The sequence below is a fragment of the Rhinolophus sinicus genome, linkage group LG10 (genome assembly GCF_036562045.2).
Source record: "Rhinolophus sinicus isolate RSC01 linkage group LG10, ASM3656204v1, whole genome shotgun sequence".
NCBI lineage: Eukaryota > Metazoa > Chordata > Mammalia > Chiroptera > Rhinolophidae > Rhinolophus > Rhinolophus sinicus.
In genome coordinates, this window is record NC_133759.1 from 5,123,948 (window position 1) to 5,151,579 (window position 27,632).

At 59.6% G+C, this 27,632-nt stretch overlaps 1 protein-coding gene across 5 annotated transcripts; it reads right to left on the minus strand.

Moving 5' to 3' along the window:
- On the minus strand, window positions 1-27,387 carry TEX264 (testis expressed 264, ER-phagy receptor). Of its 5 annotated transcripts, none has more exons than XM_019753263.2 (6): window positions 27,193-27,333; window positions 26,154-26,226; window positions 23,258-23,549; window positions 15,513-15,734; window positions 3,669-3,837; window positions 1-578 (listed from the first exon to the last, which is right to left on the minus strand). In XM_019753263.2, the coding sequence occupies exons 3-6, from the start codon at window positions 23,513-23,515 to the stop codon at window positions 283-285; spliced, it is 945 nt and encodes a 314-aa protein (XP_019608822.1). In that variant the 5' UTR covers window positions 23,516-23,549; window positions 26,154-26,226; window positions 27,193-27,333; the 3' UTR covers window positions 1-282. The 5 variants fall into 5 exon arrangements, with proteins under 5 accessions (XP_019608822.1, XP_019608823.1, XP_019608825.1 ...); XM_019753264.2 differs by having other exon boundaries at window positions 26,500-27,206; XM_019753266.2 differs by lacking the exon at window positions 26,154-26,226 and having other exon boundaries at window positions 27,193-27,325.
- Between the last annotated feature and the right edge of the window lie 245 nt (window positions 27,388-27,632).

The following is a 27,632-nucleotide window of genomic DNA, read 5'->3' on the forward strand; positions in this document are numbered from 1 at the left end:
TCCAGCTGAAACAAGAAAATCATTTGCTTTATTCAGAGTCCTGGAAGCTCCCATGTGAATCTGAGAAAAGATGTAACAGAGGCAACAGCCCCGGGGCCAAGTGCAGAAAATGGCCAGTGGCTCCTTCTGTCCTGGGAGCCAAGAGGGCAGTGCAGAGAAGGCTTAGCGAGAGGACTGGGGGCAGGAGTCCGGCCCCAGCCCCGCCTGGAAGGTGGAGGAAGAAGAGGGCTGAAGAGTCTACTCAGTTCCTCAGTGACTGCACCACAGGAGGGGGGGCACACATTACTCCTCACCCTTCTCAGGGGTACTGAGCTCCCGGGGCCACTTGGGAGCCCCCATGAGCTCAGCCTCAGGACTCAGCCTTGGCTCCCCTAGGGGTCCTTCGCCCTCCAGGTCCAGCTCCTCAAAGGATGAGCCGCTGGCACCCGACTCGCTGTAGCTGTGCTCACTGCGGTTGTCACCGTCGTCCCAGCCACGGCCGCTGCTCACCCCAGGGGACAGTGTGGCAGCTGAAGTCTCCCGACTGCCAGGACCCACCTCCAGGCTCACAGAACTCGTGTCACTCATTGTGTCAGCTCCTGGGTCAGGAAGGAGCACAGGTTAGCTAGGAACCCGGCCCCCTCCTCCAGGGAGAGGATACAGGCTCCACTCGACATGTACAATGGCCTCATGAATAATAAAGCCACCCCAGGCTCAGGAGGCTCATTCTGGCAGCCCTCTGCCCTCTGCCCTGCCTGGAGCTGCAATGACAGGGCAGAGAGAGAGAGGGGAGAGAGGGGAGGGAGGGAGGGCAGCCTGCTGTGTACTCCTCTCGCTACCCTGAATTAGCTTCAGCTCCCAGCATTCCAAAGCCTGTTGCCAGCCCCCCCATCCCCCCCACCCCAGTCCATTAAGGACCACTCAGCCCTGAGGTGAGAAGCTGAGGGTAGAACAAAGAGGGTCCCCTCCTCCACCCTGGCCTCCACCATCAGGCCAGCTCCAGAACACTGCCCACAGGCATGAGGGCAAGAGAATGGGCCAGGAAGCCTGTTCTCCTGCCCCCTTCCCCCATGCAGGGTTCCCCAAGAAGCAGCCATATCCAGGAAGTCAGCTGGCCCCTGCCTCTGGCCCATGTTGAGCCCTGATTTGAGGAGGTTGAGCAGAGTGAGCTGGAGCAGTCCTGAGAAGGAGGGTGCTGGGATGAAGCACTTCAAGGGCTTTCTTCTCCTATGCCTGTGTCACCCCAGAGGAGCCCTTACCTACCCCCAACCACTGGTGGTTCCGGAGCCACAAAGTAGCCCTGAGACAGTGCTGAGCTGGGCTGAGGGTCCAGGTCGCCCCCAGCCTGCTCCTCCCACCCCAACATGTCCTCCAGGCAAACAGCCCTCATAGGCCCGTTCATCTTCCCAGATCAGAGACACTGAGCAGCTGAGGAGCAGCAGGTGTGTGCACAGAGGGGCAAAGAGCTCAGGCCCACTGTGTGGAGGATGCTTTCTTTCCTGTGTGAGGGAGGGGGCAGCTGTCGCATATCACAGAAGGTGAGGGGTGGGCCAGATTCCCCAGATCCTGTCTCCATGGTGATGAGCCAGGCGCAGCTGGGAACTGCTTGGCATTTGGACTTGGCCTAAAACTTTTACTGAACCTCAGCTGGGGTCTAGGGTGGGGGTGAGGTCTGCTCCCCCAGGCCCCTCTGAGCCCTACTGGCAGAGGTAAAGTGAGCCCTGGAAGTGCCAGGCTGCTGGCCCAGGGCCCTCTTCTTGCTGGTGCCCCACTCCTGGCTCCCAGGGTACAGGCATTCAAGAGTGTGCCAGGGCCATACCCCGAGATAGGGTTGGTTCCCTCTGACCCTGGGTCAGGACTCCAGCCCCTCACTCGATCCTTAAATGATGATCAGTGCCCCAGGGGCTGCAGGCCTGACAGGAGCGATAGACAGTTTCTCCCTGGCCCCATTAAACTGTCATGCTCTTCCCACCCATCCACGCACCGGCCCTCGTGGGACCTGGGTTAGGAAATCTCCTTCCTCTCCCAGCTCCTGGGTTAGCAGTGGTGAGAGGAAGGAGCCCAGGGGTGCCCCTTCAGGCCAGGGCCCAGCACGCTGGGATGAGGGCAGCCCCTGGGAACACGTGGACATTTCTGGCAGGGCAGCGCTATCCCTCCCGCCTCACCAAAGCCCCATAGAAGGAGGTCCCCGAGTCCTGGGTCTGTCCCAGGACACCTAAATCCACAGGGCTGCTGGGCAGGGAATGAAGCTGCCACCTTCACCCCAGTCCCTGCCTCCTCCACTGCCCACAACCAGCGCAAGGAGATCAAAAATTCATCGCCTCTCTGGAGCTAAATAATACATCAATGTAATAACAGGCACAAGGCAGCTAATCACCCCCTTTCCCCTCCTGGCCCAAGGGGGGTCCCAGCAGGGAGGCAGGCAGGCAGGCACAGACCAAGCCTTGGGCGGCCAGGCTGCCATGCACTGCCGTGCAAGTGGCATGCACCTGGCAGGCAGACAGCTAGGGTCTGCCCCGGGTGTCAGGGCCGATGCTGTCAGAGGCAGGCAGACCGCTCGGACCCCACACCAGGGAGTGGGCGGGCAGGCTGGCGGCGAGGGCAGGCCCAGGAGCTGGGGGTGTGGGCGCTTCGCCTGTAGTCAGCTGTAGTGGGTGCCACACCGTCCTCCACGCCCCCCAGATGGTGTTTGGGAAGGAGGCTGGGTGGGTGGGCCAAAGGGGGGGGTAAGGCAGCAGAGGGGGGTCAAAGGAAGGTCAAGGTGCTCCCCTTCCTGTCCTGGGGACTTCTTGGGCTTGCTGATCTTGTGCCACATCCTGTGCCCACAGCAGGGGCACTGAAGAGTGTCTGCCAGGCACTACTAGGCGGGTGGGAGCAGTGCCCCATGGAGGTAATTAAATGGCAGATGAAGCTAACTGTGTTGGACACAGCCCCTAGGGAGCGGACGCTGCCTCAGTGCCGCCACCCCTGCCAACACATGCCTCTCTAGGGTGACCTTGGCTGTGAAGATTGGACGGACAGAGGGAGTCTCGTAGGGGAGGAGGTGAAGGGGGCGGCTGCTCTCCTCCCAGCCTGCGGCACCGCACAGCTCACGGCCTCCAGACTGACAGGAAGCTCCGGCATCGCCAAGGGTCGGACCCCCTGGGACGACGTGGGATGCTACCAGCAGCCTCCTCACGCTTGAGGGCAGCCACAGACGTGAGAGGTCATGGCAGGGGTCTCCTGGCCCCACTCTGCACGCCCTCTGGCAGGGAGAAAGTGGCTGGCTTGGGGTGGGGCCCCATACTGGGGAGAGGAGACCACCTTGCTCCCCTTCTTACGTTCCAGATCCAGTGCCAATCTTAACAGCCCACCCAAGTGACACCTTTCCTGAGCAGCCTCAGCCCCCTCCCATGAGCACCCAGCTGTCTGTGATCTGTTTCCAAAGGTACTACTGTTGCATCTGAAGGCAACCTGGGCAGAATCTTGGCTCTGTGCTGCCAGGGGTAACACGTACGAATCCACACCTACATGGACCCACGTGTCTGGGAATAGATAACTGCCTGCGGGTCCCGGGGCGGGCAGCTCTCCTTCTTCCACCTCGGTCAAGCTCCCCCAGTGCAGCCCAGCCAGGGAGGAGCCTCCTGACCGCAGCACACATGCCCAGAGAGGGCTCAGGCAGGCCCACCTCGCTCCCCCGCCTCCCGTACCTGTGCCGTCCATGTGGGTGTCACTGGCCTCTGCAGGGCCCCGGCTTTTCCGCTCTGTCTCCTTCACCTCGGGCACATAGAAATCTCCCTGCCGTGCCAGCGGGCACATGAAATAGATCTGGTCCTGCTGGTAGATCTCCAGCCGAGGGTGGGCACACAGCTTCCGCTCCTTATTGGACAGGGGTGAGAGGAGGAATGAGCCCTGCAGGGCCTTTTGACTCACTTGTCCCTGCGTGGCCCCCAGAACTGGTCATTGTTTATTCCCTCCCCGGAGACTGGCTCTGCCTCCTGCCCCAATCTCCCTCAAGTTCCAAACCCCTACCGAGGGAGGCACACACAGAGCACCCTAAGAGCAGGGCCCCCCACTCCAGTGTCCAGCAGTGGTCTGATGACCCAGGAGTCCTTGGGACAACACGGTAGGACAGGCGCTAACAGAACCCAGGAGTCTGCGCTGCTAATCCTGTGTGTGTGTATGGGACCCAAAGGCCGTTCCAGAGAGGACTGGTCTTACAGAGCCATGAAGCTTAGCACGCCGGACCACCCCAGGACAGGCAGCCCACAACAATGGCCCTAGTGGCCAAGCCAAGCCAAGGTCTGACCAGCCACATTTTCCATCCCAGGACCGCCTGGCCCTGACCTTCCCTCCACCCTGAATGACCCTGAACGACAGTGACAGACCCAGGTACCAGGAGGTGCCAGTGCCCTGAAACGTAGGCCTCCAGCCCCTGCCCTCGCAGACCTGTCACCACCCAATCCTGGGAAGGGGTTCCGGGCTAGCTAAAGCCCTCTTCCTCTCCCATTCCCCTGCAAATCCAGGTCTCTGCCAACCTCGGAGACTATGGCATGGTTGGTTCCCAGCCCTTCTCCCACCTAGGTCCAGAGTTTCAGCTGAGGGGGCCCTGGCCCTGGGGTATGAAGGCTGGCTCTCGTGGCGGCAGGCCATAGGCTGGAGGGTCAGGCAGGACAAGTGGACCTCACACTGGACCTTACCCTGACTCCCCAGTGGGATGAAGTACAAGCTGAGAGGGCCCCAAGTTCTGAGACAGGCACTCCACTCCCCTACCCTCCGCCTGGACCCGTCCCCCAGTGTGTGGAAGGGGACACACACACGCGCGCACACACTCAGACGCACTCACACACGTGCACACACACATGCATGCACACTCGCGCACACACTCGCGTGCACACTCACACGCACGCTCACACACACTCACACAAGCGCGCACACACTCAGATGCACACACACGTGCATGCACACGAGCACACGCAATGCACACACACCCCCCCACGCCGGCGCTGCCCCAGGCAGGCAGGAACAACCAGGGCAGGTTCAGGTGCGTCTTCTCCTGAGCCCGCCCCCTCCTCCTGCAACAGAGCAATTATCCACTAAGAAGACTGAAGGCCCCTGCCCTGTGGCTGGTCACCCGCCAACCTTTACAACATGGCTATTTATAGCCCCCGCCTGGCTCTCACTGCCAGCTCTGAAGTGAGCCTTCCACTTAGTGGTAATGAGAGACTTAGCAGCCGGGGGGCAGAAGCCACTCCAGGACTCCACTTGTCTGCCTGCCTGGCCAAGCTGAGCTGGAGGAACCCCCACCAATTAAACCAAGTGAAAGGGGATAAAAATGAGCTCCCCGGGGAGAGAGGAGGAGGAGGGAGCCTGAAAGATTTCTCCAGCCAGGGCCCTGAACGGCCAGCTGGAGGCAGGGTGCATCTAGGACGGAACACGGGGTGGACAGCCTGGCCCAAGGTCAAGCTGCAGCTCAGCCTGACTCCACGGGTGACCCAGGCCAGGCCTTTATTCTCTCCCCCTGAGCTCAAACGCAGAGTGGGACACCCTGGCCCTGACACTTTCAGGGTCAGTGAAGCCAAGTCACCACTTTGAACAGTTCTAATCCAATCCTGTTTGGCCACCTGGGGGCTCCTTGGACCCTCTTAGGAGTCCGTGCCCCACCTCTGCCCATCTCTGAATACGGCGATGGCTGCCTCTGCTTCTCCACCTGCCCACACACACTGCCCCCGGGCCCTGGTCCTCAGGAGGTGGAACAAGAACACGTCAGAGGCAGGAGAGCTCCCAGCCTTTGGGGCCCTTCTAATGCCACCTCTTGGGGGTGGGCACCTGCCAAATCTGAGCCCCACTCAGTGAAATGGGCCATGTCACCAAGGCCAGGTGGCTCCCTGAAGAAGGTCCGAGTCCTTCCCTGGTAGCCAGAGGAAAGAAAGGGGAAAAGGGCCCCTGAACCCAAACAGGACTCGGCCTTCACCAGTGTCCCCATGCTCTGGGCATTCAAAGGGCCCAAAGGGAAACTCCTTAGTGGCCATCTGTTACCTGGTGGCCCATCTCTAATGGCTGTAAGCAGCTGGCTTTGGGGGACACCTCCAGAAACCAGAGCCTGTCCTCACCCAGAAATTCCAGAGACAGTGGAGCCCTACCCCAACCCTTGCCAACACTCGAGCCACCTGCCTAGCTTCCCTTCTGGAAGTAACAAGGATGGTAAGAGGGAGTAGGGCTCTTTCCGCCCTCCCCAGTAAGCCGGGCATCAGGGTGGGCAGCACCAGGCAGCCACCCTTGCCACCTGCTCTGCCAGCCCCCTCATTGGCAGGCAGGAGGCAGCTCTGCGGCTGCTTTGTGCATCTGCCTCCTCCGGAGAGCCCGGCTCTGAAGTTGCCTGGCAGTGGACAGCCCCGTTGCCATAGAAACTGCATCCTCCATCCTTGCCGTCGCCTTCATCTCAAAGCCATCGGGGAGAACAGAGGACCGGGAGACGAAGGGAGAGAAAAGTGTGGCCTGGCGACACAGCCCCTCCTTCCCTGCCCAGCCCTCTCTCCTCACAGCATCCCATACTGGGACCGCCAGCTGCCCAAGCCTGCCGCCAGGCCCCTGGAGGGCAGCCTCAGACCCAAGCCCAGCCTGGTCCTACCCCACCACCTGGAGGCCCCGAGCACTCCCTGTTGGAGGGAGGCATGGAGCTAATTAAAATCTCATTGACAGCTCAGCCCGAAATCATTTTAACACCTGCCGGGTCCTGTCAAAATTCAGACTCAGGGACAGAACAGAAGGGGCAGGAAGAAAGCAAAGGTACAAACTTCCAACCCAGGCCGAGAAGCATGGGACGGGCTTACAGATGTCGCTGCAGCCTCTCTTGGGAGACCCCTCTCCGTATTCTGATCACTGAGCAACAGTGAGTGCAGTGGTAGCCGGGGATGGAGGCTGAGGGGCAAGACTAGCCATGTGCCCTGTCCCTAAGGAAGCAAGCAGGAAGGACAAGGCCCTCCCTCCCAGCCAGGAGCAGCCTCTGCGGGGAGGGAGGGAGGGTAGCCACAGGCCAGCTCCCAGGTACTCACTGCACAGCAGGCGCTGTGGCCTGGGTGGCATGTCAGCGAGCTGGTAAATATTGGAAAATTGCTGAAGGAAGGCAAGGCCAGCTGCCTCTCTCTCAGCTGGCCCCAGGGAGCCCTCAGAGAGCAGACTGCCAAAAGCCAAGGACAGCAGGTCAATGCCACACCGGGCTGGTACTGCTGGTGGAGGGGCCTGGCGTCCTCCCGGCCCTGGGTACATCCTTCCCCAGAGCAGACAGCCAGAGGCTTGAGGAAGCATCCCTGGGACCGGGGCCTCTGCTCTGGCCACTGAAGCCACTGGCCATGTGATCAGGCCACAACCCCAGGGCAATTCCCTCTCACACAGACTCCAGGGGAGCACAGGGTCCTTCTCCAAGGGGGGAGACGCAGATACCCACAACCCTCCCCGCCAAACAGGAAGAAGCCAGCTCATCAGGACAGGTGCCACCAGATGCTGGAAACGACACAGGCCTTCTTATCCCTGAGACATACCTCCAAGGTTCTCTCCTACCTGCACCTCCCACAGGCAGAAACAAGGGGTGACATGGCACGCCACCCCTAATGCAGGGATTTCCAGAAGACTTCAGTCCCTAGCACTTACCTCCCCATCCAGCACCCACACGGGCTCACCCCCCAGGGTGGACAAAGGCTATCACGGTGCCACTGCCTCAGCTACCTTGGGGACACAGCATACACTCCTACCTCACCTCATGGGGTGCTCATCTCCTGGGCGGGGGCAAGCATTCGGCGCACGCAGCTCAGGGCTCCTGCAAAGGGGCTCGACCGGCACGCTGGATGCAGCGGCCCCCTGGTAGTTCTGAGTTAGGGGATGGGGCGCGGGAGGGGAGCGAGAGGACCTGCACTGCCTCACTTGGTGTTCTGCTGCTGCTGGGTGGGGGCAGAAGGGATCAGGCCCAGGTGGACACTCAGGGTGGCTCCCAGTCCTAACTACCAAGAGGCTGGGTTTGCTCGGAGCTGCATGACCCTACATCTCCCAAGGGACAAGGGCTGGGTCACACGTGAGCTCTGGGCCCAGAGAGGGATGAGGTCTGTTCCGTCTGCCCCACCCCATCACAGCCCCTTAACGCCTACCTCACTGGGGGGGGGGGGGCCCTCCCTGCTCACCCTGCGCTGCCCAGTCCTACCCGCCCGTCCATGCCAGGCTGGACAGCTGGGCTGCCACACAGCCAGCACATAGCTGTTGCACGCCACGCGAGGCGATGGCATCTCCACTGGTGAAGTGAGGCATGCTCATTTTTAATTACACAGACACGGCCACGCAGCCGCCTGCCTGCACAGCGCAGCCCCTGTAAGGGGGGCTCAGACCCCGGACGCCCCCGCGGCAGTTGGTCTGCATCGCACGTGCAGTGATGGGAACACAGCGGGGGCTGCGGCTGGAAGGTGGCACGTTGTTATTATTCTGCCCAGAACTTCTGTCAACTTCCCTCTCATCCCCACTGGGCCTCCCAGCAGCCTCTGGCCCTGATCCTAAACCGGTCGTTGGGGCGGAGGTGAAAGCAGGAGACAGCTCTGGGGCCTCGCAGTGCCAGCAGTGAGAGCCTGCAGCGGGCTGGTACACGCTCCCCTCTCTAGCAGGAGCGCCCAAAGCTCTGACAATGACAGGCGAAGGAGACAAGAGACATGGGCCTGCGGGAAGTGGCAGAGAGAGCACTAGGCAGGAGCCAGAGCTTGGCCTCGCTACTGACAGCTGGGTGGCTTCTTTCTGGATCTCAATCTCCCCAACTGTAAGATAAAAAGATTAAATAGAGGATCCCAAGAGAAGTGAGGAACTCCAAAAGATGAATAAAAACACCATTATTTAAAGATAAGACAACTGTATTCTTGAAAAACCCAAAAAGAATCAGTGGAGAAACTCACACAAACATTAAGTTCACAAAATTCACGAAAGCACAGCCCATTTTTCTGTGCACTAGTCAGAGAGTTAGAAAACGTAATGGAAGCAGGAGAGGAAGGCCCTCTGGGGCTGGGTCTAGCCCAGGGCCCATCTAGGAGCTCCCCTACCACCCCCAAACCCCCAGAATGGCAGAGGAGTCAGGCCTGGGCAGGAGCCAGGGGAAAACTGCAGAAAGGGGAAGGTGTGAGGGAGTGAGGGGGAAGGCGTGCGCTGTGCCTGGCACCCCAGCCTGCTGTGCCTGCCGCTGCCGCTGCCTGAAGCTTTTCATTTTCACCTCCGAGTCGCAGCCTGCCGTGCAGTTTACACCTCTGCTCATGTTCTTGCACAGCCAGGCCCCGGTTTCCTGGGAAGCCCATGACAGGGCCTTGGTGGCGACTGAGACCAGGGCGGGCTCGGGCACTGAGGAGCAGGGGAGGGTGGTTCCCATTAAGCAGACACAGGGGACACAGCCCATAAGCACGCTAGTACCTGGGTAGACGAGGAAGTGCCTGGCCCTATAGCCACGCCCAGCCCTTCCCTTCCCCAGGGCCCAGCAGGCAATACCCAGCCAGCTCAGCAAGGCTCTGGCTTTCCCGGGCCCTGTGGAGCATGGTGATCACTCCATAGGGAGCTGGGGACTCAGTCCTGGGACGCACCACTCTCCCTTCCACAGCTTCCCAGATGACACTGCTGCCATGGCAGGCTCCACAGGCCCCTCTCCAGGACCCATCTGCGCAGTCAAGGAGTGGGAACCCGGTCTGGACAAGCCAAAGAAATGCTGCTGACTGACCACGCAGCAGCAGGAAGGCTTCTTGGTGCAGATGGCAGCCAGGAAGCCAGGCACCTGAGAGCCAGGAACCAGAAAGTGACAGAGGGCAAGGACAGGTGGGTGAGTGTGGATGGAGAGGAGCGGAGGAGGGGAGGTGGGGGAGGAGAAGGCCTGGGATGTCTTCTCAGACGGGCGCCGCTGACCTCTGCTGGGCCTCAGGGAAACCCTTCCCTCTGGAACCTCAGGTTTCCCGTCTGCATAACCAGACAGCTAGCTTCTCCTTATCTGAGGGCTCTGCTGAAGGGCACAGCTGTTCTGCTCTGGAGGGCAAGCCCCGGCCTTGGAATTCCTCCCTTCTCCTTGTTCTCGGAATCCCAAGCTTTCTGGGAAAGAGGAACAGAATTTTTCCTTGGTAAGTCCCATCTGCCTGGGGAAAAAGGCTCCCTCTGGGTTGGTGACGGCCCAACCCCATAGCACCGTGCAGACAAGCCTCAGCCCCCAGGGTCCTGCAGGGCTGCCAAGCTACCGTATCTGAGCTGGTATTTTGAGAGTGGTGGCTCCCACGCCCGCCCCAGCAAAGGCTGGCTTTGTGCTTCTGTCCTGGGGAGGGAAGTGGGGGGGGAGGGGTGAGCCAGAGAGGCTGAGGAGCAGGTTCCAGGGCCTAGGCCTGCAGAGGGGAGAGGCCTGGCCTCCTGGGGGGGCCTCCCAGTCTCAATATCCAGGGCGTGCTGGGGGTCTCCCCTCGGCTCGGGGGTATCTGGGAGTAGAGTCCCTGCTACCGTCAGCTCACTTGTTACCCTCGTTCAGACTTCGGCTGTGGCCTCGGGCGCTGCCTCCGCATCTCCCCTGGCTCCAGTCCCTTCCAAAGCCCAACCTGGACACGACACTCATCTGTTCAGACCCCATTCGCGGCTCCCCAGGGCCTACAGGATGCAGCGTCATCTCTTGGGCCCAAACTCTGGCTCCTCCCCTGTGCGCCCAAGTCAGCGCTCTACCTGGCCTGCCTTCCTACCTGGAGAATGCTACCCCTCCTCAAGGCGCCCCCAAGGCTGCTTTGCCTTTCCCAGTAAAGGCACCCTCCCCTCCCTGCCTGATTCCCCTGGGCATGGCTAAGCCCTGCGGCTGGGGAATATGGGAGAGGAAAGAATTCTGGGGGCTTGTCACTCAGCCTCCGGTCCTGGCGCTGCTGACTGCGCCCTCCTCCCTGACCAGGCAGGCCAATTAGCAGGGGAGCTGGCCCTGGAGCCTGGAATGGAGTCATCTCCATCTCACTGAGGGAGAGGACGTGAGGCCCAATAAGGCACCTGCAGCAGCTGCTTCCTGTACCGTGACAGCTGCCACGGCCTCCCGTACCAAGTGCCTGCTGGGCAAACGGGCAGCGGGCTCCCGGCAGTGTCCCAGACCAACGGGCCAGAGCACCAGTGTGGAGCAGCTTGGTGCTGGCAGTGGGAATCCAGGGGACGAAGCCCTACCGGGATGTGAAATCTGGGGTCATTTCTCTCTTCCTGTCTGTCACCTTTGCTGAGCTAATGTGGGAGGGCTCTGAGCCTTACTTTCAACAAGGGAGGCCCTCCTGGCACCTCAGTACACTCACTCCTCCAGACAAAAGCTCACGAGGTCCCCTGGTCTGTAAAACGCAGAGCCAGATCTAGGCCCCCATTCCTGGCTTCCAGCCAAGGGGGCACCTTGGCAGAGCTCCTAGGCTGCTGCTCAGAGAAGTCTGAGAACTGGGGTCTGGAGTCTCTGCCCACTTTAAACTCCATCAGCCCAGCTGTCCCACATAATAACCATACAGCAATCCTAAGATTATCATATGAACTATTTATTTAGCAAACACTCATTGAATATCTTGTTGGGTGCCATGATAAAACAGGATGAGGCATATGAATGGCCGTGGCAGGTTGGGTAAGGGGCATTTTCCTCAACTGAATACCTAGCGTGAGAAGACAGAGCAGATGAGATCTGCCTGCTGGTTCCACCCCTCCAGCCCCCCTTCCCCCAGCTTCTCTCTAATTCTATGCAGAAAGAGCCAATGTCTGACCTCCAGGGCCTGCCTGCACTTCCTAGCCAAGCAGCCTCCACTGGGACAATGCCCTGTGTCTCCCTCAACTCAGGAGAAGATGCCCAATGTTACCAGGACCCTCAACCTGAAAACTCCTAGAAAGCAGAGACCCTGGGGAAGGGGGTTTGTGGAAAAGATTATGGAGCCTGCTGCCAGGAAGTCAGGCACGGGGGGCTTAGCTGCCAGTCTAACACTCTCAATGAGCCCCCTGCCAACTGCTAGACAGACACGAGTCAGGTACAGGGCTCAGCGTCCTCATACATGGGGTCCCCAGGCCTCTCACTCAGTCCTGTCTGCCCGATGTTCCCCCAGCCTCCCCATGACTCGTTACGGCGGGTTCCATCCTGAAGTGAATTTGGGGGCCTTTTCTGTTGCTCTGGGCTGACATCCGGGCCCCATCTCTTCTGCGGCCTTGCAATTCTGAGGAAGCTCAGTTCCCTCCTACAGGTGCCAGAAGACCCCCTTCTTGGGGCTCAGGGAGTGATCTCCTCCTGCCCTGGAGACCACTTCCTTGGATGCTGGTGGAGCCGCCTGACAAAGCGGGGACATCTTCTATACAGCCCAACAGTCACACCATCCCCAGGGACCCCTCACACACACGCTGTCCCACAGTGCTCAGTCTAGGGGCCCCCAGTGGTTTCCATGAAGACGGACAGAGTTCCGGCCCCGATCGCTCGCTTAGCTTGGCAGGCTGCCTGGCTGGGGACAACTGGCCAGAGGGCCAGGGGCTGCCACACAGACCACTAAGCAGGGATCCAGCCATCCTTCCCAAATCCCCAGAACCTTGACAAATGCTTCTCTCTGGGTTGCTCACAGTGGCCCCGAGGACCCTTGCTGGCCCAGGCTCAGGCCTGTCTCTCATGCCAGGACAGAGCTGCTCTCCCCTCTCACCCAAAGCTGATCCTGAAGCCACTGATCCTGCCCGGCCCTGCCTGCCAAGCCCTCCATCCCCGCCTGAAACAGCAGGCCAGCAGCTTCTGTCATTCCATCTGAAGCACCTCCACAGCAGACCCAGCCGCAGATAGAGAGAGAAGCCAGGGAGGCGGAAAACAAGAAGGGGAGCCTGGGCACGGACATGTACTCACGCTTCAAGGCAGCCAGCTGTCAGGGCTGGGAGAGGCAGGGAGCCCAGAGTCTCCCTGGTCCTATGGCCGTGGGGAAGAGGGCAAGTGAGGGAGGGAACCCCGTATTCTCCTCTCTCTGTCCCCGGGGCTGCGAGAGGCACAGGCCCACCCTTGTACACTGCAGGCTGACATCAGCAAACAGAACCAGCCCCTTCCTCCCCTTTCCGGACTTTGTTCCCCAAGACGCACGGTCAGGTTAAACGCAGGGGCAGAGGTGACACCTGCCTCTATGGTGGGCAGCCTGGCATCTCTCACTCTCCCAGCCGGTGGCCAGGCCCACAGCACGCCTCACAGACACCCCTGAAGAAGCCTCCTGCTCCCCCCTTTACTCCTGCTTCCTCGTCCCAGGGGGGGAAGAGGATGGTACTTTCCCTGCTCCAGCCCCATCCCAGGAGAATCAAGCCCAGAGCACAGTGGACAGGCTCCCACAGGGGGAAGGGGCACGGGAGGGAGGAGGGGGAGGGGGGAGAGGGGAGAGGGGAGGGGGAGGAGGGAGGAGGGAGGAGGGAGGGCTTTCATCAAAGAGGTGACGTCAAAACCAGGCAACTTGTGAAGCTGTCAGGGGCCGGGAAATTTGGACAAAGGTGTCTAAAAATAAACTCCTGGAGCCAGGAAAAGGCTTTGGTGGCAGAGTCGCTCGCCACCGTGCCACATGCCACGCATTCTGTTCTGAGGTCTGGAACCCAGAAAGCCTCCTTCTGGGGGTGCTCTTCCAGACTGGCTCTTAAGGTTGAGGATGGCACAGATAGGACCAGGCACACCACACACCAGTCCTTGCCTGGGTGAACTGGGGGAGCCCCCACCCCCAGGAGGCATGCTGGGTGGCCTGGGGCACTGATGTCTCCCTCCCCGCACCCCCCACTTCTGACCTCACCCTGTCCCTCAGCCTCCATCCAGTACCCTCCTCCTTTCTGGCTGACACCCTCCAGCTCACAAAAGCACCTCAGTGCTCTCTGGGCCCCCCCCTTTCTTCTCTTCCTGTCCTTGCCCATCAAGGCCACCACTGGTGACCAGGGCCCCATTTATTCATTCCCAGCCCTGACACCAGACTCTTACACCTTCTTAGCCAGGGCCTGTCTGAGCTCCCTGGCTCAGCCGGTGGCTGAGGCCCTGTCCCTTCCCCAGGCTTCTGGAAAACAAAGCTGCCAGGTTCCTACAAACCCGCCAAATTCACACATTCCTGCTGCCTTTCTTCTGGACCTTGGACCTGCCCTCTGCTCCACCTGTGCTGCCACAGGCCCCCCCTCCCCCCGCCCCTGCAGGCAAATATTGTCAATAGGCTCCCGTCCCCAAGCACAGGGCCAGCCCCACCCTCTCTGAGCTCCAGACTCCACCCCCACCAACATGTCTCTCAGGCAGCTCCCCACAATGCTGGCTGCCCCCCAAACCAGGCCCCCCCCCCCAGCTCTCCGTATCAGTGAAAAGCACTACTACACGCCTGCCCACCTAGACACGAAGGGGACCTAAGCGTGCTATGACTCTTCCCACTCTCTCCCCTCCCCACTTCCAACCCATGGGGAAATCCATCAGCTTCACCCCCAAACACATGGTAAATCTCTGCCCTGTCTGTATCTCTACAGCCACTGGCCCTGCCCAAGCCCTGCCACTCACACTAGGATTCATGACAACCTTCTACGCACGGCCACCTGCCCCCAAGAGTCATGCTCGGTGGCCCCCTGCCCAGCGTTGGGACAACCTGTGCTGTACAGGTGTGGTGGCTCAGATCACACTCCTTTGGTGTAGAAACACTGCAGTGACTTTCCACGGCCTTTCCATCAAACCCATGTTCTCTCTGCTCTGTCCAGAACCCTCTTCCCCCCTCCAAAGGCTCTTCTAGGATTCTGCCTAAGGTTGCTCCTCCAAGAGGCTGTTCGTGCCAGCCGCCTGCCTCTTCTCACCCTGCGCTTTCCCCATTTCTGTCTGACATTTATGACCTATCTCCACACCTCACTATAAATGCCTGTTCACACCCCAACGTCTCACATCGTGTCCAGCACAGCACCAAGCTCACACACACATTCAATAAATACAAGCTGAACAGATGAATAAACAGTCACTTCCAAGCCCACACTGGGGTCATTTCCCTAGCACCCATTTATAAAATGTTTTAGAGGAAGAGGGAAAGTTTTAAAAAATCTCAGTGGACACAGAGACGCCACCAGACCTGTGGCTGGCTCTCTTGCTTCCTCCATGCGGACTGGTCTGCCTGCGCTGCCAACGACCAGATGGGGAACTGCAGGAAAAGGGCCTGCCACTGCTGCCCCAGCCCAGGGCGTAGGGAGCAGGTACAGAAGCCCGTGCGCATGCGGGACCAGGCACAACCCACGGACAGCTGGGGCGTGCCAGCCCTGGGAGCCACGGGCTTCCAGCAGTAGGGGTTGGGGGGCCTGTCCACCCATCTGAGTCTGGAGTGGGGCCTGAGCACTAGGGGTGTCCTCGAGCCAGAGCTGACATGACCAGGCCAGGCTTCTGAACAAGCCCCACTCCGTTGTCCACAAGGTCTGGGCATCTGGAAGCGATGCCAGCAGACTCTGCCCATCTCCCTCGCTCCACAGGGCTCCAGGGTGCTGCCCTTCCCAAACCACCAGTCCTCCCTGGCTCCCGGCCTAAGTTCTGGCTGCCCACCCCCCAAAGTCCCCCCAGGCCTGTGTCTCACCTTGATGTAGGCATCCAGGGCAGGATGGACACGGCGGGTAGCCAGCCAGATGGACAGGGCACTGGTGTAGGGGAAGGTGGCCGTCACCACGTGGCTGGGCGCCGGGAAGGAGAACACCTTAAAGCCAAACTTCTGGTAGAGCTGTATGAGCTCAGGGGAGGGTGACTCCACGCCTTCACTCAGAATGCTGCCCACCGCACAGCGGCACTTCTCAGGGGACACCTGGGGAGGCAAAGCAGGGCTGTCAGTGGTGGCAAAGTTGTCTCCTGGGTTCTGTGCCGGCTGTGGCCTGGCAGAACCAGCAGCTCCAACAGGCTGCCAGCCCGACACCAGCACGGAGAGGCCTGTGTTCCTGGGGAACCCATCCGTGGCCCAGCGTCCTCGACAATCGTGCAAGGCCCCCTGCTGCTGTGCAGGGGCTGCAGGAAGTGCTGGTCAGTGAGCGAGGCAGCAGTGGGCTCTGGGCAGCTGAGGAAGCTGTGAGCTCCTCTTCCCCAGTCCCTCGGGCAGGGCCAGATGCCATCGGACAGGCCTTCAGACTCCTCTCCAGCCCAGGCCCCTTCCTGGCTAAGCCAGAGACTGCTGGTTCCCCTCCACGTCTCTCTGGGCCCCTAGGACCTACACTACACTCTGCTCCCTCCCCTGGCTCCCACAAACCTCAGCCACGTGGGGCACCTATGTGAGTCTCCCACACTTCCTAGCCTGACCCCAGGCCTACAAGGCCCAGTACTCACTTCTTCTGGCGTCAAAGGGCCCATGTGCCTCAGCTCCAAGTCTGTACCAGGCCCTGGGCTGAGCCCCCAGGGCTATCTGCTCCTGAGTCCCAGAGACTCCCACAGACCTCATGTTCTCAATCCCAGGTTCTCCTTGACCTAAAGGGCTCTTTCCCCTTGACCCAGGGCCCTCTAGCCCCTAAATTTAAATTCCCTCCACTTGCTCCTGTCCCCAGCCCAGCTTCCCAGCGCTGTGACACCATTTTCACAGTCCTTGCCTCTGCCTCCATCTGCCCTTCCCGGCCTTCTCAACAGTCCCCTGGGGGTTTCAGCCCCATTCTGCCTCTCTGTGCCGCCAACCCAGCCCTGTCCTTGGAGTCTCACTTGGGCTGGGATGTGGGCACTCACTCCAGACTCTCACCTCTGTGCAGTCCCTGGGGGCCACCCCCAGCTCTCCGTCGCTCTGGTCCCCTTGCTGCCCCTTGAATCCTAGGTCATTAAGCCTAGCTCAGGGCTTTAGAGGCAGGTAATATGGTGCAGTGGTCGGGACCACACATCTGGAAAGAGGCAGGCCTGGGTGTGAATCCTGAGTCGTGTGATTCTGGACAAGTCCCTTGGTTTCCTGGAGCCCCACGGCCTTGGTATCTACTTACAGAACTGTTGTATTAAATGAGAGACTTTGCATGAGGACTCAGGTGGGTGTGGCGCTCGGCAAACGCTCCATAATTGTTGTCGGTTATTAGCAGGTATGACACAGACCAAACAAGTGACCTTGGCCTAGACAGAACTTCTGCCCACCCACCCAAACCTCTGAACGGGCAAGCCCCTCCAGGCCCATCCTTCAGGTTCAAACACTTTCGTGGGGAGCCTTGCAGGGTGGCTTGGTGGCGCCCCCTCCCCCCACGCCCCCAATGTTTTGCTATAAACTCTTACCCACATCAAGTCTGCCTAGCAGAGTCACTTCTCCCTGCCTGGCTCCTCCCACCCGCCCAGGTGCAGGCCTGGGGATCACAGCAGTTCCTCCTCCTGTCTCTAGATGGTGCAATTGCTCCACTCACATCCCCAAACTTGAGGCAGGCCAGGCAGGCAGGCGGTCCTGGCAGGGTCAGAGCTGCCCCAAAGCCCATCTTCTCGTTCCTGACCCTAGCAACCCACGCTGCACCAAAGACAAGACCCAATATAGGTTACACGGAGAAATGGGTGGCGCGTCACTTCACCTCTCCTCCAGCCCCTGGCCTGCCTGGGTTTGGGCCCTAGGGTCTTTCCTGGGACCACTTCAGCATCTCAACATTCTCCTCGGTGCCCAAAAGGCACGACAACACCTGTGACGATCCTGCTTAGAAGCTCTCAAAGGCTCCCAACTGGCCTCGAGGAGGAAACTCCTGCCCAGCATGCACTGCTGCCTTCAGCCACCCACACGACACTGCCTGGAGCTGCCAGCACACTCACCGGGACTCCTCTTCTGCATTCCCAGGCCCCAGCAGGGGCCAGAGCCCAGGTGGGCAGGCGCCCACTGAGCATCTGAGTGGCAGAAGGAGGGACAAATCCAGGCTCTGGCCCAGCCCCTTGCCAGCCCCCACTCCCACCACACCCCCGCACACGCCCACATGGAACTATTTGCAGCTCCCCAAACATGCCATGTCCTCCCATGCTTCCTGCCTTTGCGTAAGCCACTTCCTCTGCCTGGAATGTCCTTCTTCACCCTACTCCAGAGTCCTTCTGCCTGGGAAACTCTTGCCCATCTTTTAAGACTCAGCTCAACCCTCCTCCTCAAAGCCTTCTATTGCTCTTCGCCCAGCAGCCCCTCCTCTCTGATCCCAAATGCCCACGGCGGGGACAGAGTGCTGTACTCTGATGGCCTCTCCATCTCGCCCCACACTCCAGGACTCGAGAAGGCCCAGGATCCCATGCGCGCAGAAAATTCTTGGGATGTGCTCAGACAGCACATGCATACACACACACACACACACACACACACACACACGCACACAAGGACCTAGCACCACGAGCAAACATCCTCTCCCTCCATCCTGCAAAAAGTGGGACTCCTGTCACAGGGCAGGAAAGCAGCTAATAAGGAGCCGGGGCTCCTGAGAGCCTGGAGGAGCGTGGGGCACAGGTGCTCCCTTCTTGCCTGGGCATCCCCTCAATTCCATAAATGAGGACACTTCCTGGCCGCTGCCCTGGTCAGTGACGAAGGGGCAGACTAGGAGCTTACTCCGCACGCCCACTTCCTGCTAAGGCCTGGACCTGGCACCAGTAAGATGAGACAGGCCCTAAGGCAAGGCTGGGCTAGGAGCAGGGGCAGGCTTCTCTGGACTCCCAGAAGAGCCCAGACTGGCCTCCAGGGGACTGGCCCACTGAGGCCGTAAAGGGCCCAGAAGGTGGGGGTGTGCCTGGATTTGAACCATCACTCCATCACTGCCCCCGAGGTGGGGAGCATGCCAAGGGTGCTAAGCACCTATTAGGGGCTGGGTTCTGGGCCTTGTTATTTAGTCCCCCAAAAACAAAAAGCTGAAGTAGGGATTCTCAGAGACCGAGTGACTTGCTCAGAGTACACACTGGTCAGCAGTGAAGCTTTGGTTCCCATCCAGAAAGGTAAGTCCAAAGCCCTCTCCTCCCACCCCTCCCTTCTCCTCCCTTCCCAAGGCAGCTCTGCTGGGCAGACAGGCTCACCTTTCCAGGGCTATGCCATGCACCTAACCAGCTGTGGAGCAAAAGCCTAGCCTCCATCTGAAGAAACTCATCACAGGGTAACTGGGGTAGGGGCTGGCCTGGGCCCTCAGGACACATCAGCCCATCACCCTTGTTGTGGGGTCGGTCCTGGGAAATCCTACTCCCTCACACCTTCCCAGGCTCCATGTGACCTCAGTACCTCCAAGGAGTGGGGGGCGCCCACACCCTCACACACTGAAGTTCTGAAAGGCCTACGTCAGAACTCTTCCCGGCCTCAGCCCCTACACATTTGGTGGCCCCAGGCTGACTCAGTGACTCGGGGAACAAAGGAGCTTCATGGCAGTCCAGCTACTGAAGGCAGAACCAGGCACCACCAGTTCCCCCGCCCACTCCATGCCTGGGCCAAACACCCCTCCTAGGCCTCGGCCACGTACAGAACCGGCTGCCCCACCCCCTTGCCTCAGCCAGGCTCCCCTCAAGGGCAGGCAGGCAGGTTACTTAAGCCCCAACCACGGCAGGGCAGCGGGGGCAGTGGTGGCGGAGGGTGGGGCAGGTGGGGGAGGGCCGGTCTGGCAGACAGGACGGACCCACAGGCACAGTGACAGCAGCCCAGCCACTAGGGCCTGTCCACAGGCCAGAGCTGACCAGGACCAAGTGAGGAGCTCAGGGTCCTTCAGCTCCTCCCCTCCTTCCCCCCAAGGCTCCCAGAGGGACCAGGCCCACACAGACCCTCAGGCCCCTCAGAAGCAGGGCTGAGGGCAGAGCACTTGCTGCCCTTTACTAGCTGCACGTGGACGAGGCAGCCCTGGGTCAGTGTGTGTACACACGCGCGTGTACTCTGGCTGGGGGACGGGATGGCAGGACACTGACTGACTCTGGACCTCTCCCTACCCCCTCAGCACTTGGAACAGGAAATGGCTGCACTCTGGGGAACGCTGGAGAGGAGAGGGACACCTCCAGCCACTCCCAGGGTCTATCCACTTCCTGCCGCATGCTCCCTCCTTCCTCCCCACCCCTCCAAGGCCCTCAGGGAGGGAGGACAATCCCTCCTCTTGTCCCACAAGAACCACTCGCCCAGACCTGCAGCCGCCTCCCTACAGAACTCCAGGACATAGGGCTGCCTGCCACACAAACATTTACCTGCCTGCCTGCCTCTAGGACGTATGCGCTCAGCAGCATCTGCTAAGAGGGTGCACAGCAAACGCATGCTCTTGCCTTGCAGTGCTCTTTCCTGTGTCACTTCCTGGGCCCCCAGCCAGACCAGGTGACAGGCCTTTCTCAGGAACCAGCTTCCCCGTGGCCAGCGGAGGCCAGGAAGGGAGCTGTCAGTCTGCACCAACAGGCGGTGGGCAGCAGCCACAGCAGGTGGCCACCTCCATCTATCTGGTCACTCACTGCCCCACTCAGAGCCTGAAATAGCCTCACTTCCTCCCCACACTCAGAGAAGCTGGTTCTGGCTCCCGCTGTGCTGAGCTGAGCTGTGGGGATGGGACACTTCACAGCTCAGCTGGCAGCCTGTCCCTCCCTCCTGGGAACCACATGCAGGGGGAGGCAGCCTGGGGAGCAGAGAGCTTGGGTGCTTAGCCTTCCCCAGGACCGGACAGTGCCTCTCATCCAAGGTCCCGACACCCCACACAGACAGGTCCTGAGGGCTGGGCCCCTTGGTCCCCACAGTGCCCTGGGTCCAGCATACAGTGGCACAGATCAGGTGCTCAGATGTTTGTGGATGAACAGAAAAAAGCATGAGTGAACGGTGTGTGGTAAGTGCCTCCACTCCTGCTATCTGATGTGATGTGTCTTCCTGTCTATGAGCCGTGCGGATGCAGAGGCCTCAGAGCCTTACGTGCAGCCGTGAGCACCTGGGTCCACGGGTTCCTGAACCTTTTAGGATCTCCGCCGGGCACAGAACACACCGCCCAGCTTCCAGAGTGGGTAGGGATTAAGCATTGCTGACACATCCAGGTGTCAGGACGTGACCCAGCTCTGAATGGGGACACAGGTGTGTCTAGAGGAACCCAGGACTGCAGAGCACAGGCCCAGAGGGGCCCGTCCATCCTCTGTGGGCCAGACGCCCAGTCAGGCCACAGGCCGAGGCACTCAGCCCTCAGCACACTTAATTGGCACGAGTTGTCTTTTCCACCCTTTTTTGTTGTTGCTCTCACATATCTATTGAGATGTTCACTCCAGGTGCTGGAGCAAATGCCTCACCTATGTCACCTCATTTAACCCTTGCGAGTCTACCTATGAAGCAGGTGTTTTAACACTACTCTGCAGATGAGGAAATGAAGGCTCAGAGAAGTTGTATAATATGCTCCAGATCACACAGCAAGACAGTGAAGAGACAGAATCAGAGCGCAGGGATGCCGGCCTCAAGGCTATACTCTCAGGCCACGGTCCCCACACTGGCACCAAGTTGGGCTGTCCCCAGACAACCCTGGACACCCGAGGCCCACTCCGTAGGGTCTACCACACCTCTAGGAGAGCTGCACGGCAGCTGCCTGCAGACAGTGTTTGGACCAGGAGGCTATGTGGAGAACAACACATGCCAGGGTCCTTCTATCTCAGTTTTCCCTGGACCAGCCCCCAGCACTACCTCAAGGTATCCTGCTGGCTTGACCCTTTCCCACTCGAGTTAGCACCTCCAAACCAAGACGCGACATGCTGCTCCTGGGACCGGCAGACAAGCCGAGGAGGAAAGAGACAGCGGCACAGACCCTCCTCCTTTCCACTGAGGTCTTGCAGAAGGTTCCCAACTGGCTAGGTGTGGAAGGAGGGGCAGGGAATTAGACAGCAGACTCTGGCAGGGGTGCAGGCCAGGCGTCTGGTCCAGGAGCTTCCCACAGGCCAGTGCCTGCCCCATGCCACTCGGGCCCCAGAGCTCTCCACTCCCACTTGGTGCCATCTCCCAGCCACGTGACGTCAAATCCTCAGTGTCTACTCATCCTCAACCAGGACCCAGCCCAATATCCTCAATGGCCTCCTGCCTCATCTTCCCTCCTCCACCTGCCGTCCACTTAGCTTCCTAAATCGCAGGTGGCAAACGGTGCCAAACCTTTCCTGCCAACCTGCTGTACCTCCCACTGCCTGGACCAGCGAACCTTTCTACCTCTCTACCCACCACATGTCCACTGGTCACACTTCCCCGGTCATCCTATGTCTGCTGCAGTGCCCGTAGCCAGGAGGCCCTTCCTGCAGAGCAAAATTCTACTCAGGGGAGAAGGCCCAACTGAAACCTACCTCTCTGAGCCTCCCCGGCAGACTTGAGGCACCCTCCCCGAACCCACAGCTCAAAGTTCTGTGGGCATTGAGCATGGTGTCTGCGTGGAGATTCATTTGTGGGGGGCAGACTTGTGGGGCTGCTGCTGTTCATCTCCAGAGTGCTGGTGTTCAGCAGAACCTGGCACAGAGAGGGAGTCAGCACCCCTTGTTCTGACTGAAGGCCCCAGTGAGGACTGGTCAGGAGACGATGGGGAGGCTGCAGACCTGACCACGTGAGCTCTCCAGGCAAGGAAACCAGAGCTGGGGATTCCTAATGCCTGGTGTGCCAAGGCTCAGAGCTGGACGCTGAGGAGCCCTGGTGGAGCTGCCAGCCCATGCCACTGTGAGCAGCACCACCCATGGGACGGCGGGAGGCCACATCGGTGAGGCCTGACTCACTGTAGGCGGTAAGTGCAGCCGCACGCCCACAGGGTGCCAGTGATGTTGGGCTGGTCCCTCACTCAGCATCTTAGACATTCTGGGCAGTTCACCTGGCTCCACTTGACCCTTGAGGCCCTCTCCAAACCAGGCCGCTTGACATCCAAAACAACGCCATATCCCTGAGCCAGGCGCCACTGGAATGGCTGGAGAGGTGGGATTCTAAGCCCCACATCCAGGGCCTACCCGCTCAGCCCTTGAGAACCTGCAGCCACAGGGGAGCTGAAAGAGGGAAGGCACGGAAACAACACAATTCAATCCCAAAGAGAGGGCAGAATCTGAAAGGCCCAACCTTAGAGCACTGGCCTCAAATGGGGATGGAACCGGGAGGGACAGCAAGGAGAGCAGCAGGGGACCAGAGTCCCGGCAGAAGTTAAGGACTCACAGGGGTATGGCCCCCCGCACTCAGAAGTCCACGGGTAGCCATGAGCCAGGGGAGCCACACCTGGGCAAGAAGAAAACCAGCACACACTCCTAGAAGGGAGCAGAAGTCCAGGCAAGCTCTGGAGGGAGCTTCAAGCTCACACAGGAGGTGATTTGCAGGGCCAACTCGAGGATTTTCCCACCCCTTCCTTAGAAACCCAAACACCCCTCCGTCCATAAGCCCTGCCGCATGTCCATCTATGGGGCAAAGTCCAGCCAAGGCAGAGGGCTCCTTACCAGGTGTGGGTTGTCATAGTAGATGGCCACGGAGCGAAGCCTGGGGCAGACACTGCAGCTCTCGGTGAAAAGCCGCCCAGTCTCGCTGTAGGGCCCCCTGTGGAACTTGTAGGCCAGAGTGACATTGCGGATGGGGGGTGAGCCGGCACTCACGGTCACCTCGGCCAGCAGCCCTGAGTACCCAGCAAAGGCCAGCAGTGTCAGCAGCAGCAGCAGACTCAGGCCTCCAATGAGGCCCAGCAGGAGCAGGTCCGACATGGCTCTGTGCCCCCCAGGCCGCACCCCAAGGCAGCTGCAAAGGAGGCAGAAGAAGAGGAGGCTGGTAGCCTGCTCTGACCACTGTGCCCACCTGCCCGCCAGCCAGTTCTGGTCCACCCTCAGCCCTGCCTTGGGTGCTGACCCAGGAGAAGGAGTGGCCAGAGGTGTTTACACATAGAGTGACCTAGAAGGGAGCTACAAAAGATGACTGAAGCCACAAGCCTCCTCATTTCTTAACCACAACCGCCGAGGCTCTTGGAGCAGCTCTGCCTGTGAGCTGGCAGCTTTGGTCATACCTGGGGAAACTGAGTCATAGAGGGCCGAGGAGTGAGTCAGCCAGGGACATACTCCCAGCCCTGACCAGCCTCCCCCAAGGTGGGCCAGATGTCAGCCAGCCTGTCTTTCCCCCACATTGCCTCTTCCTTCCCACAGCTGAGCTGCACTGCCTGCCTCGCCTCCCCAAACCTAATGGACCACTGTCAGAGGGGGGATGGGCAAGTGCCAGGACCCAAACACTTATTAACACACAGGGAAACCATAAGGAACAGCCCCAGGAGGGAAACGTGCCACAGGAAGAGGCTCTCACAGGAAACGCTCCTTTGCTAAGCACACTGGCCTGCAGGGTCCGGCTGTCCAGCAAAGTCACCCGTCCAGAACGAGAGGAGGCCAGATCCAAACAGGAACAAAGTCCACCACTGTGCTCTCCAGACTCGAGCCACCAGTGCCCACAACCTTCATCAACTTTCCCAGCCCATAGATTAGAAACTGCGAGGAGGAAAAGGCTGTTCGAAGTGGAGACACACAACAGGGAGAACTACCAGTTCCTCCTCCTGGTGCTGGCCTGGGAGGGAGCCACAGTGGGGTCCACTTGCTGCCCGTCCCACCCCGTCCCCGACATCTCTGGGTGTTTAGAAATTGTTTTTTTGTGGTTTTGATCTCTTCAACCTACTTCCTGTACTAGGGAGTTCACAGAAAGTAACTCTGGGGTGGGGTGGGGAGGGTCCTTTTTCCTTTTTGTGTGTCCGTCATTTATCTGACAATTCTCTCTCCTCCCCACTGGCCTTTCCCCATTCCTCCTATTTGTACAGCAAAGGGAATAAAGACATCCACGTCAGGAAGAGAAAAATAGATGGGAAGAAGCTATCCTAGAGCAGGCCCAGGGGCACAACCCAGGTGGGAGTGCGAGCCACTCAAGGCGGGTCTCCAGCCTCCACAAAGTTTGGGGTCAGAGGCCTAACCCTCATACAGAGGGCTTGACCTGAGTCACCCAGGGGGGAAAACAAATCACAGAACAGAGAAGACTGTTTTAAAGAGGAAGGGAAGCATGTGACTCAATGAAGGAACATTCCCATCCCAAGTACTTAACATTTAAAAGTTTTGGGAGCTGAAAGTCAACACTTCAGCCCGATGGAAAACTTAACTCTATGGAATAATTTGTTGCCTGTGGGTTCTGTATGTCCCTTCCCGCCCCCAATTTTTTGCTGAAATACTGTCTTTGGAGTCAATGAGCAGAGAGAGGCAAAGCAACTTCTGAAACTTTGGTGCCGTGACACTGAGGTGCCTGCACTGGTCTCACCCACGCGTGTTCCTGCCCCACAGTTGTACTATTTTGTTTTTTTTGGACGCACATGCTGTCCTACTCAACTTGCCTCCAGTTAGTTTCATTCCTGTTGTTTTTTTTTTTTTTTTTCAAGGTGCCGTGTTCAATCTTAGTTGCAGGGGGCGCAGCCCACCATCTCTTGCAGGAGTTGAACCGGCAACCTTGTGGTTGAGAGCCCACTGGCCCATGTGGGAATCGAACTGGCAGCCTTTGGAGTTAGGAGCACGGAGCTCTAACCACCTGAGCCATCAGGCCGGCCCTCATTCCTGTTTTCTTAAATGATGATGACAAATCTTTCACTGAGTACCTACTATATGCCAGGCATTGTGTAAATATCGAAACACAGCTACTTCATTAGTCCTCAAGACAAGGTACCGTGTTTCCCCGAAAATAAGACCTAGCCGGACCATCAGCTCTAATGTGTCTTTTGGAGCAAAAATTAATATAAGACCCAGTCTTATATTATACCCGGTATTATGTTATTTTATATTATTATTATACTATATAAGACCCAGTCTTATATTAATTAAAATAAATTTTTGCTCCAAAAGATTCATTAGAACTGATGGTCCAGCTAGGTCTTATTTTTGGGGAAACACAATAGGTACGGATCCGGAAACGATTGCGTAGAGGTTAAGAGACTTGCCCAAGGTCACACAGGTACTAAACAGACCTGGATCAAAATGTAGGCAAAGGGAACCCAGGCCTCAATTTCCACTTCCTCTCTGGTGACAGAGTTTCCACAAAAGTCCAAGCATTTCATCCATGTGGGACTTCGCTGAACCCAAGGCTTCCAGCTGGACGCTCTCAAAATCTAGGGCTCTCATTTGCCTTGGGAGTGACCAGCCCTCCCTCTGACCTACCCTTTCAGCTGCACACTTCCTGTCCCCTCCAAGGAACTCAGTTCCCACCTTTCTCTTCCTCACCTCCTGAACTTCTCAAAAAAGGGGGGAAATGAACCTGGGGTCCAGCAAGGAGGCGAGGCAATATGAACGTCCCCATACTCAAGAGAAAGGGAGAAGGGCTGGAGAGGCTCACCTGAAAAGTCAGGTCACTTTTAGCAACTCATGGCATCCAGCGCAGCAGGGGCAGGGTTCCAAGCCCTCGGGTGCTGGGGGCAGAAAGAAAACAACCACTGGGCGGGGCACCATGCCCTGACTGCTCCCTTTCCAGGGAAAGCCCACCGGGGCCTCTGTGAGAACTCCCCCTCACCACAGGCTGCACCCCTACCACGTCCTGGCTCCCTAGGGAAATTAGAAGCCAAACTCGGCCTCGCAAAGTCAGCTCTTCACTAGGGCCCTTTCATGTCCCCGTTCCTGGAGAGCCCTCTTCCAGAAGGACCCCAGCCACCCCACCTGGCACTGCAACAGCCCCTGCCGCTGACCTTGGGCAGGCGAGGCCCCCTCTCGAGCCGCCCGGGACGGTTGCCTCCGGCCGGCCGGGTACCGGCGAGCGTCAGGGGCTGAGCCACGCCCGCTTCCTGCAGCCGCTCACGTGCGGCGGGCCGGCCCTTAAAGGGCCCGGCTGCTGGCAAAACTTCGGCGCCAGCGCGGAGCGGGAAGCGCGGGGCTCCGAGGGGCCTGCGCTGGGAGGAGGGGACGCCGCCTCCCCGTCTCGGCTTCCAGCCCGCGCTCAGCTCCACCTCGCCTCTTTCCCCAGCCCCTTTCTTTTCAGCCACAACTTCACTGGGGCCTCAGGCCCCTCCGCAACTTAAGGGACGCTAAAGTTTGCAGCCAGGGAGGAGAGGCGCGGTCTCGGGAGACGTGGGTGGAGTTGAAATGCGGCTCCTGCCTCCGTAACCCCCCCCACTCCCCTCCAGCTCCACTGGCTCGGGACGTGCCCGGGACCCGCGGCAGGGGGCGGCCCAGGGTGGTAGGGCTGGTCCAAGGTCGCTTTCGGGCCCTAGGACCCGGCCAGCTGTGTGCGAGTCGAGATGCAAAGAGCGGCCTGGGCCGCGGGAGTCACGGAGGGGCCGCGGGGGGCCTTGAGGCCGCGCCCGGGCGGACGGAGGTCCCGGGTCCTGGACGCGCGCGAGGCAGCCCAGGCAGGAATGCTTCTCCTCCCGCCCAGCCCTCACCTCAGCGGCCACCCGCCGCGATCGCCGTTGCGCGCAGGCGGCTCCGGGCTCGATCGCGGAGCCTGCGCGCGCCTGCCGCGCACGTTCGCTCCTCCCCCTCTCGCGGCGGGACGTGGCCGTGGCCGTGGGCGCCTGCGCTCGGGACCCGAAGGGCGGAGGTCTGTCCCGCCCCATCTCCATGGCAACGAGTGTGCGTTTATCCACTGGAGCTGTCAGGGGCGGAGCCTACCCCGCACCTTCCTGCTGCCCACAAACTACCGGGTTGCCGAGGGTGACTGAGCAGGAACCCCTTGGCATCTGGCTTGGCGAGCGCACGACTGCGCGGCCCCAGGCGTTGGGGGAAGTCCGCCTGGTGAGTCGCAGGAGAGAACCAGGCTGGGGTCCGGGAAGCCGGCATCAGAGAGGAATGTTTGAAGTTTGGGAAGTGCGGCTCAGCAATA

What these genes read in the sequence shown, in the direction of transcription:
- TEX264 (XM_019753263.2), bottom strand. Translation starts at nt 23,515, where the DNA reads ATGTCGGACCTGCTCCTGCTGGGCCTCATTGGAGGCCTGAGTCTGCTG. An exon ending in CCCTGGATGCCTACATCAAG is followed by an intron (nt 3,838 to 15,512) that starts GTGAGACACAGG and finishes CTGTCCAATAAG; the next exon opens with GAGCGGAAGCTGTGTGCCCA. An exon ending in CACCCACATGGACGGCACAG is followed by an intron (nt 579 to 3,668) that starts GTACGGGAGGCG and finishes TTCCTGACCCAG; the next exon opens with GAGCTGACACAATGAGTGAC.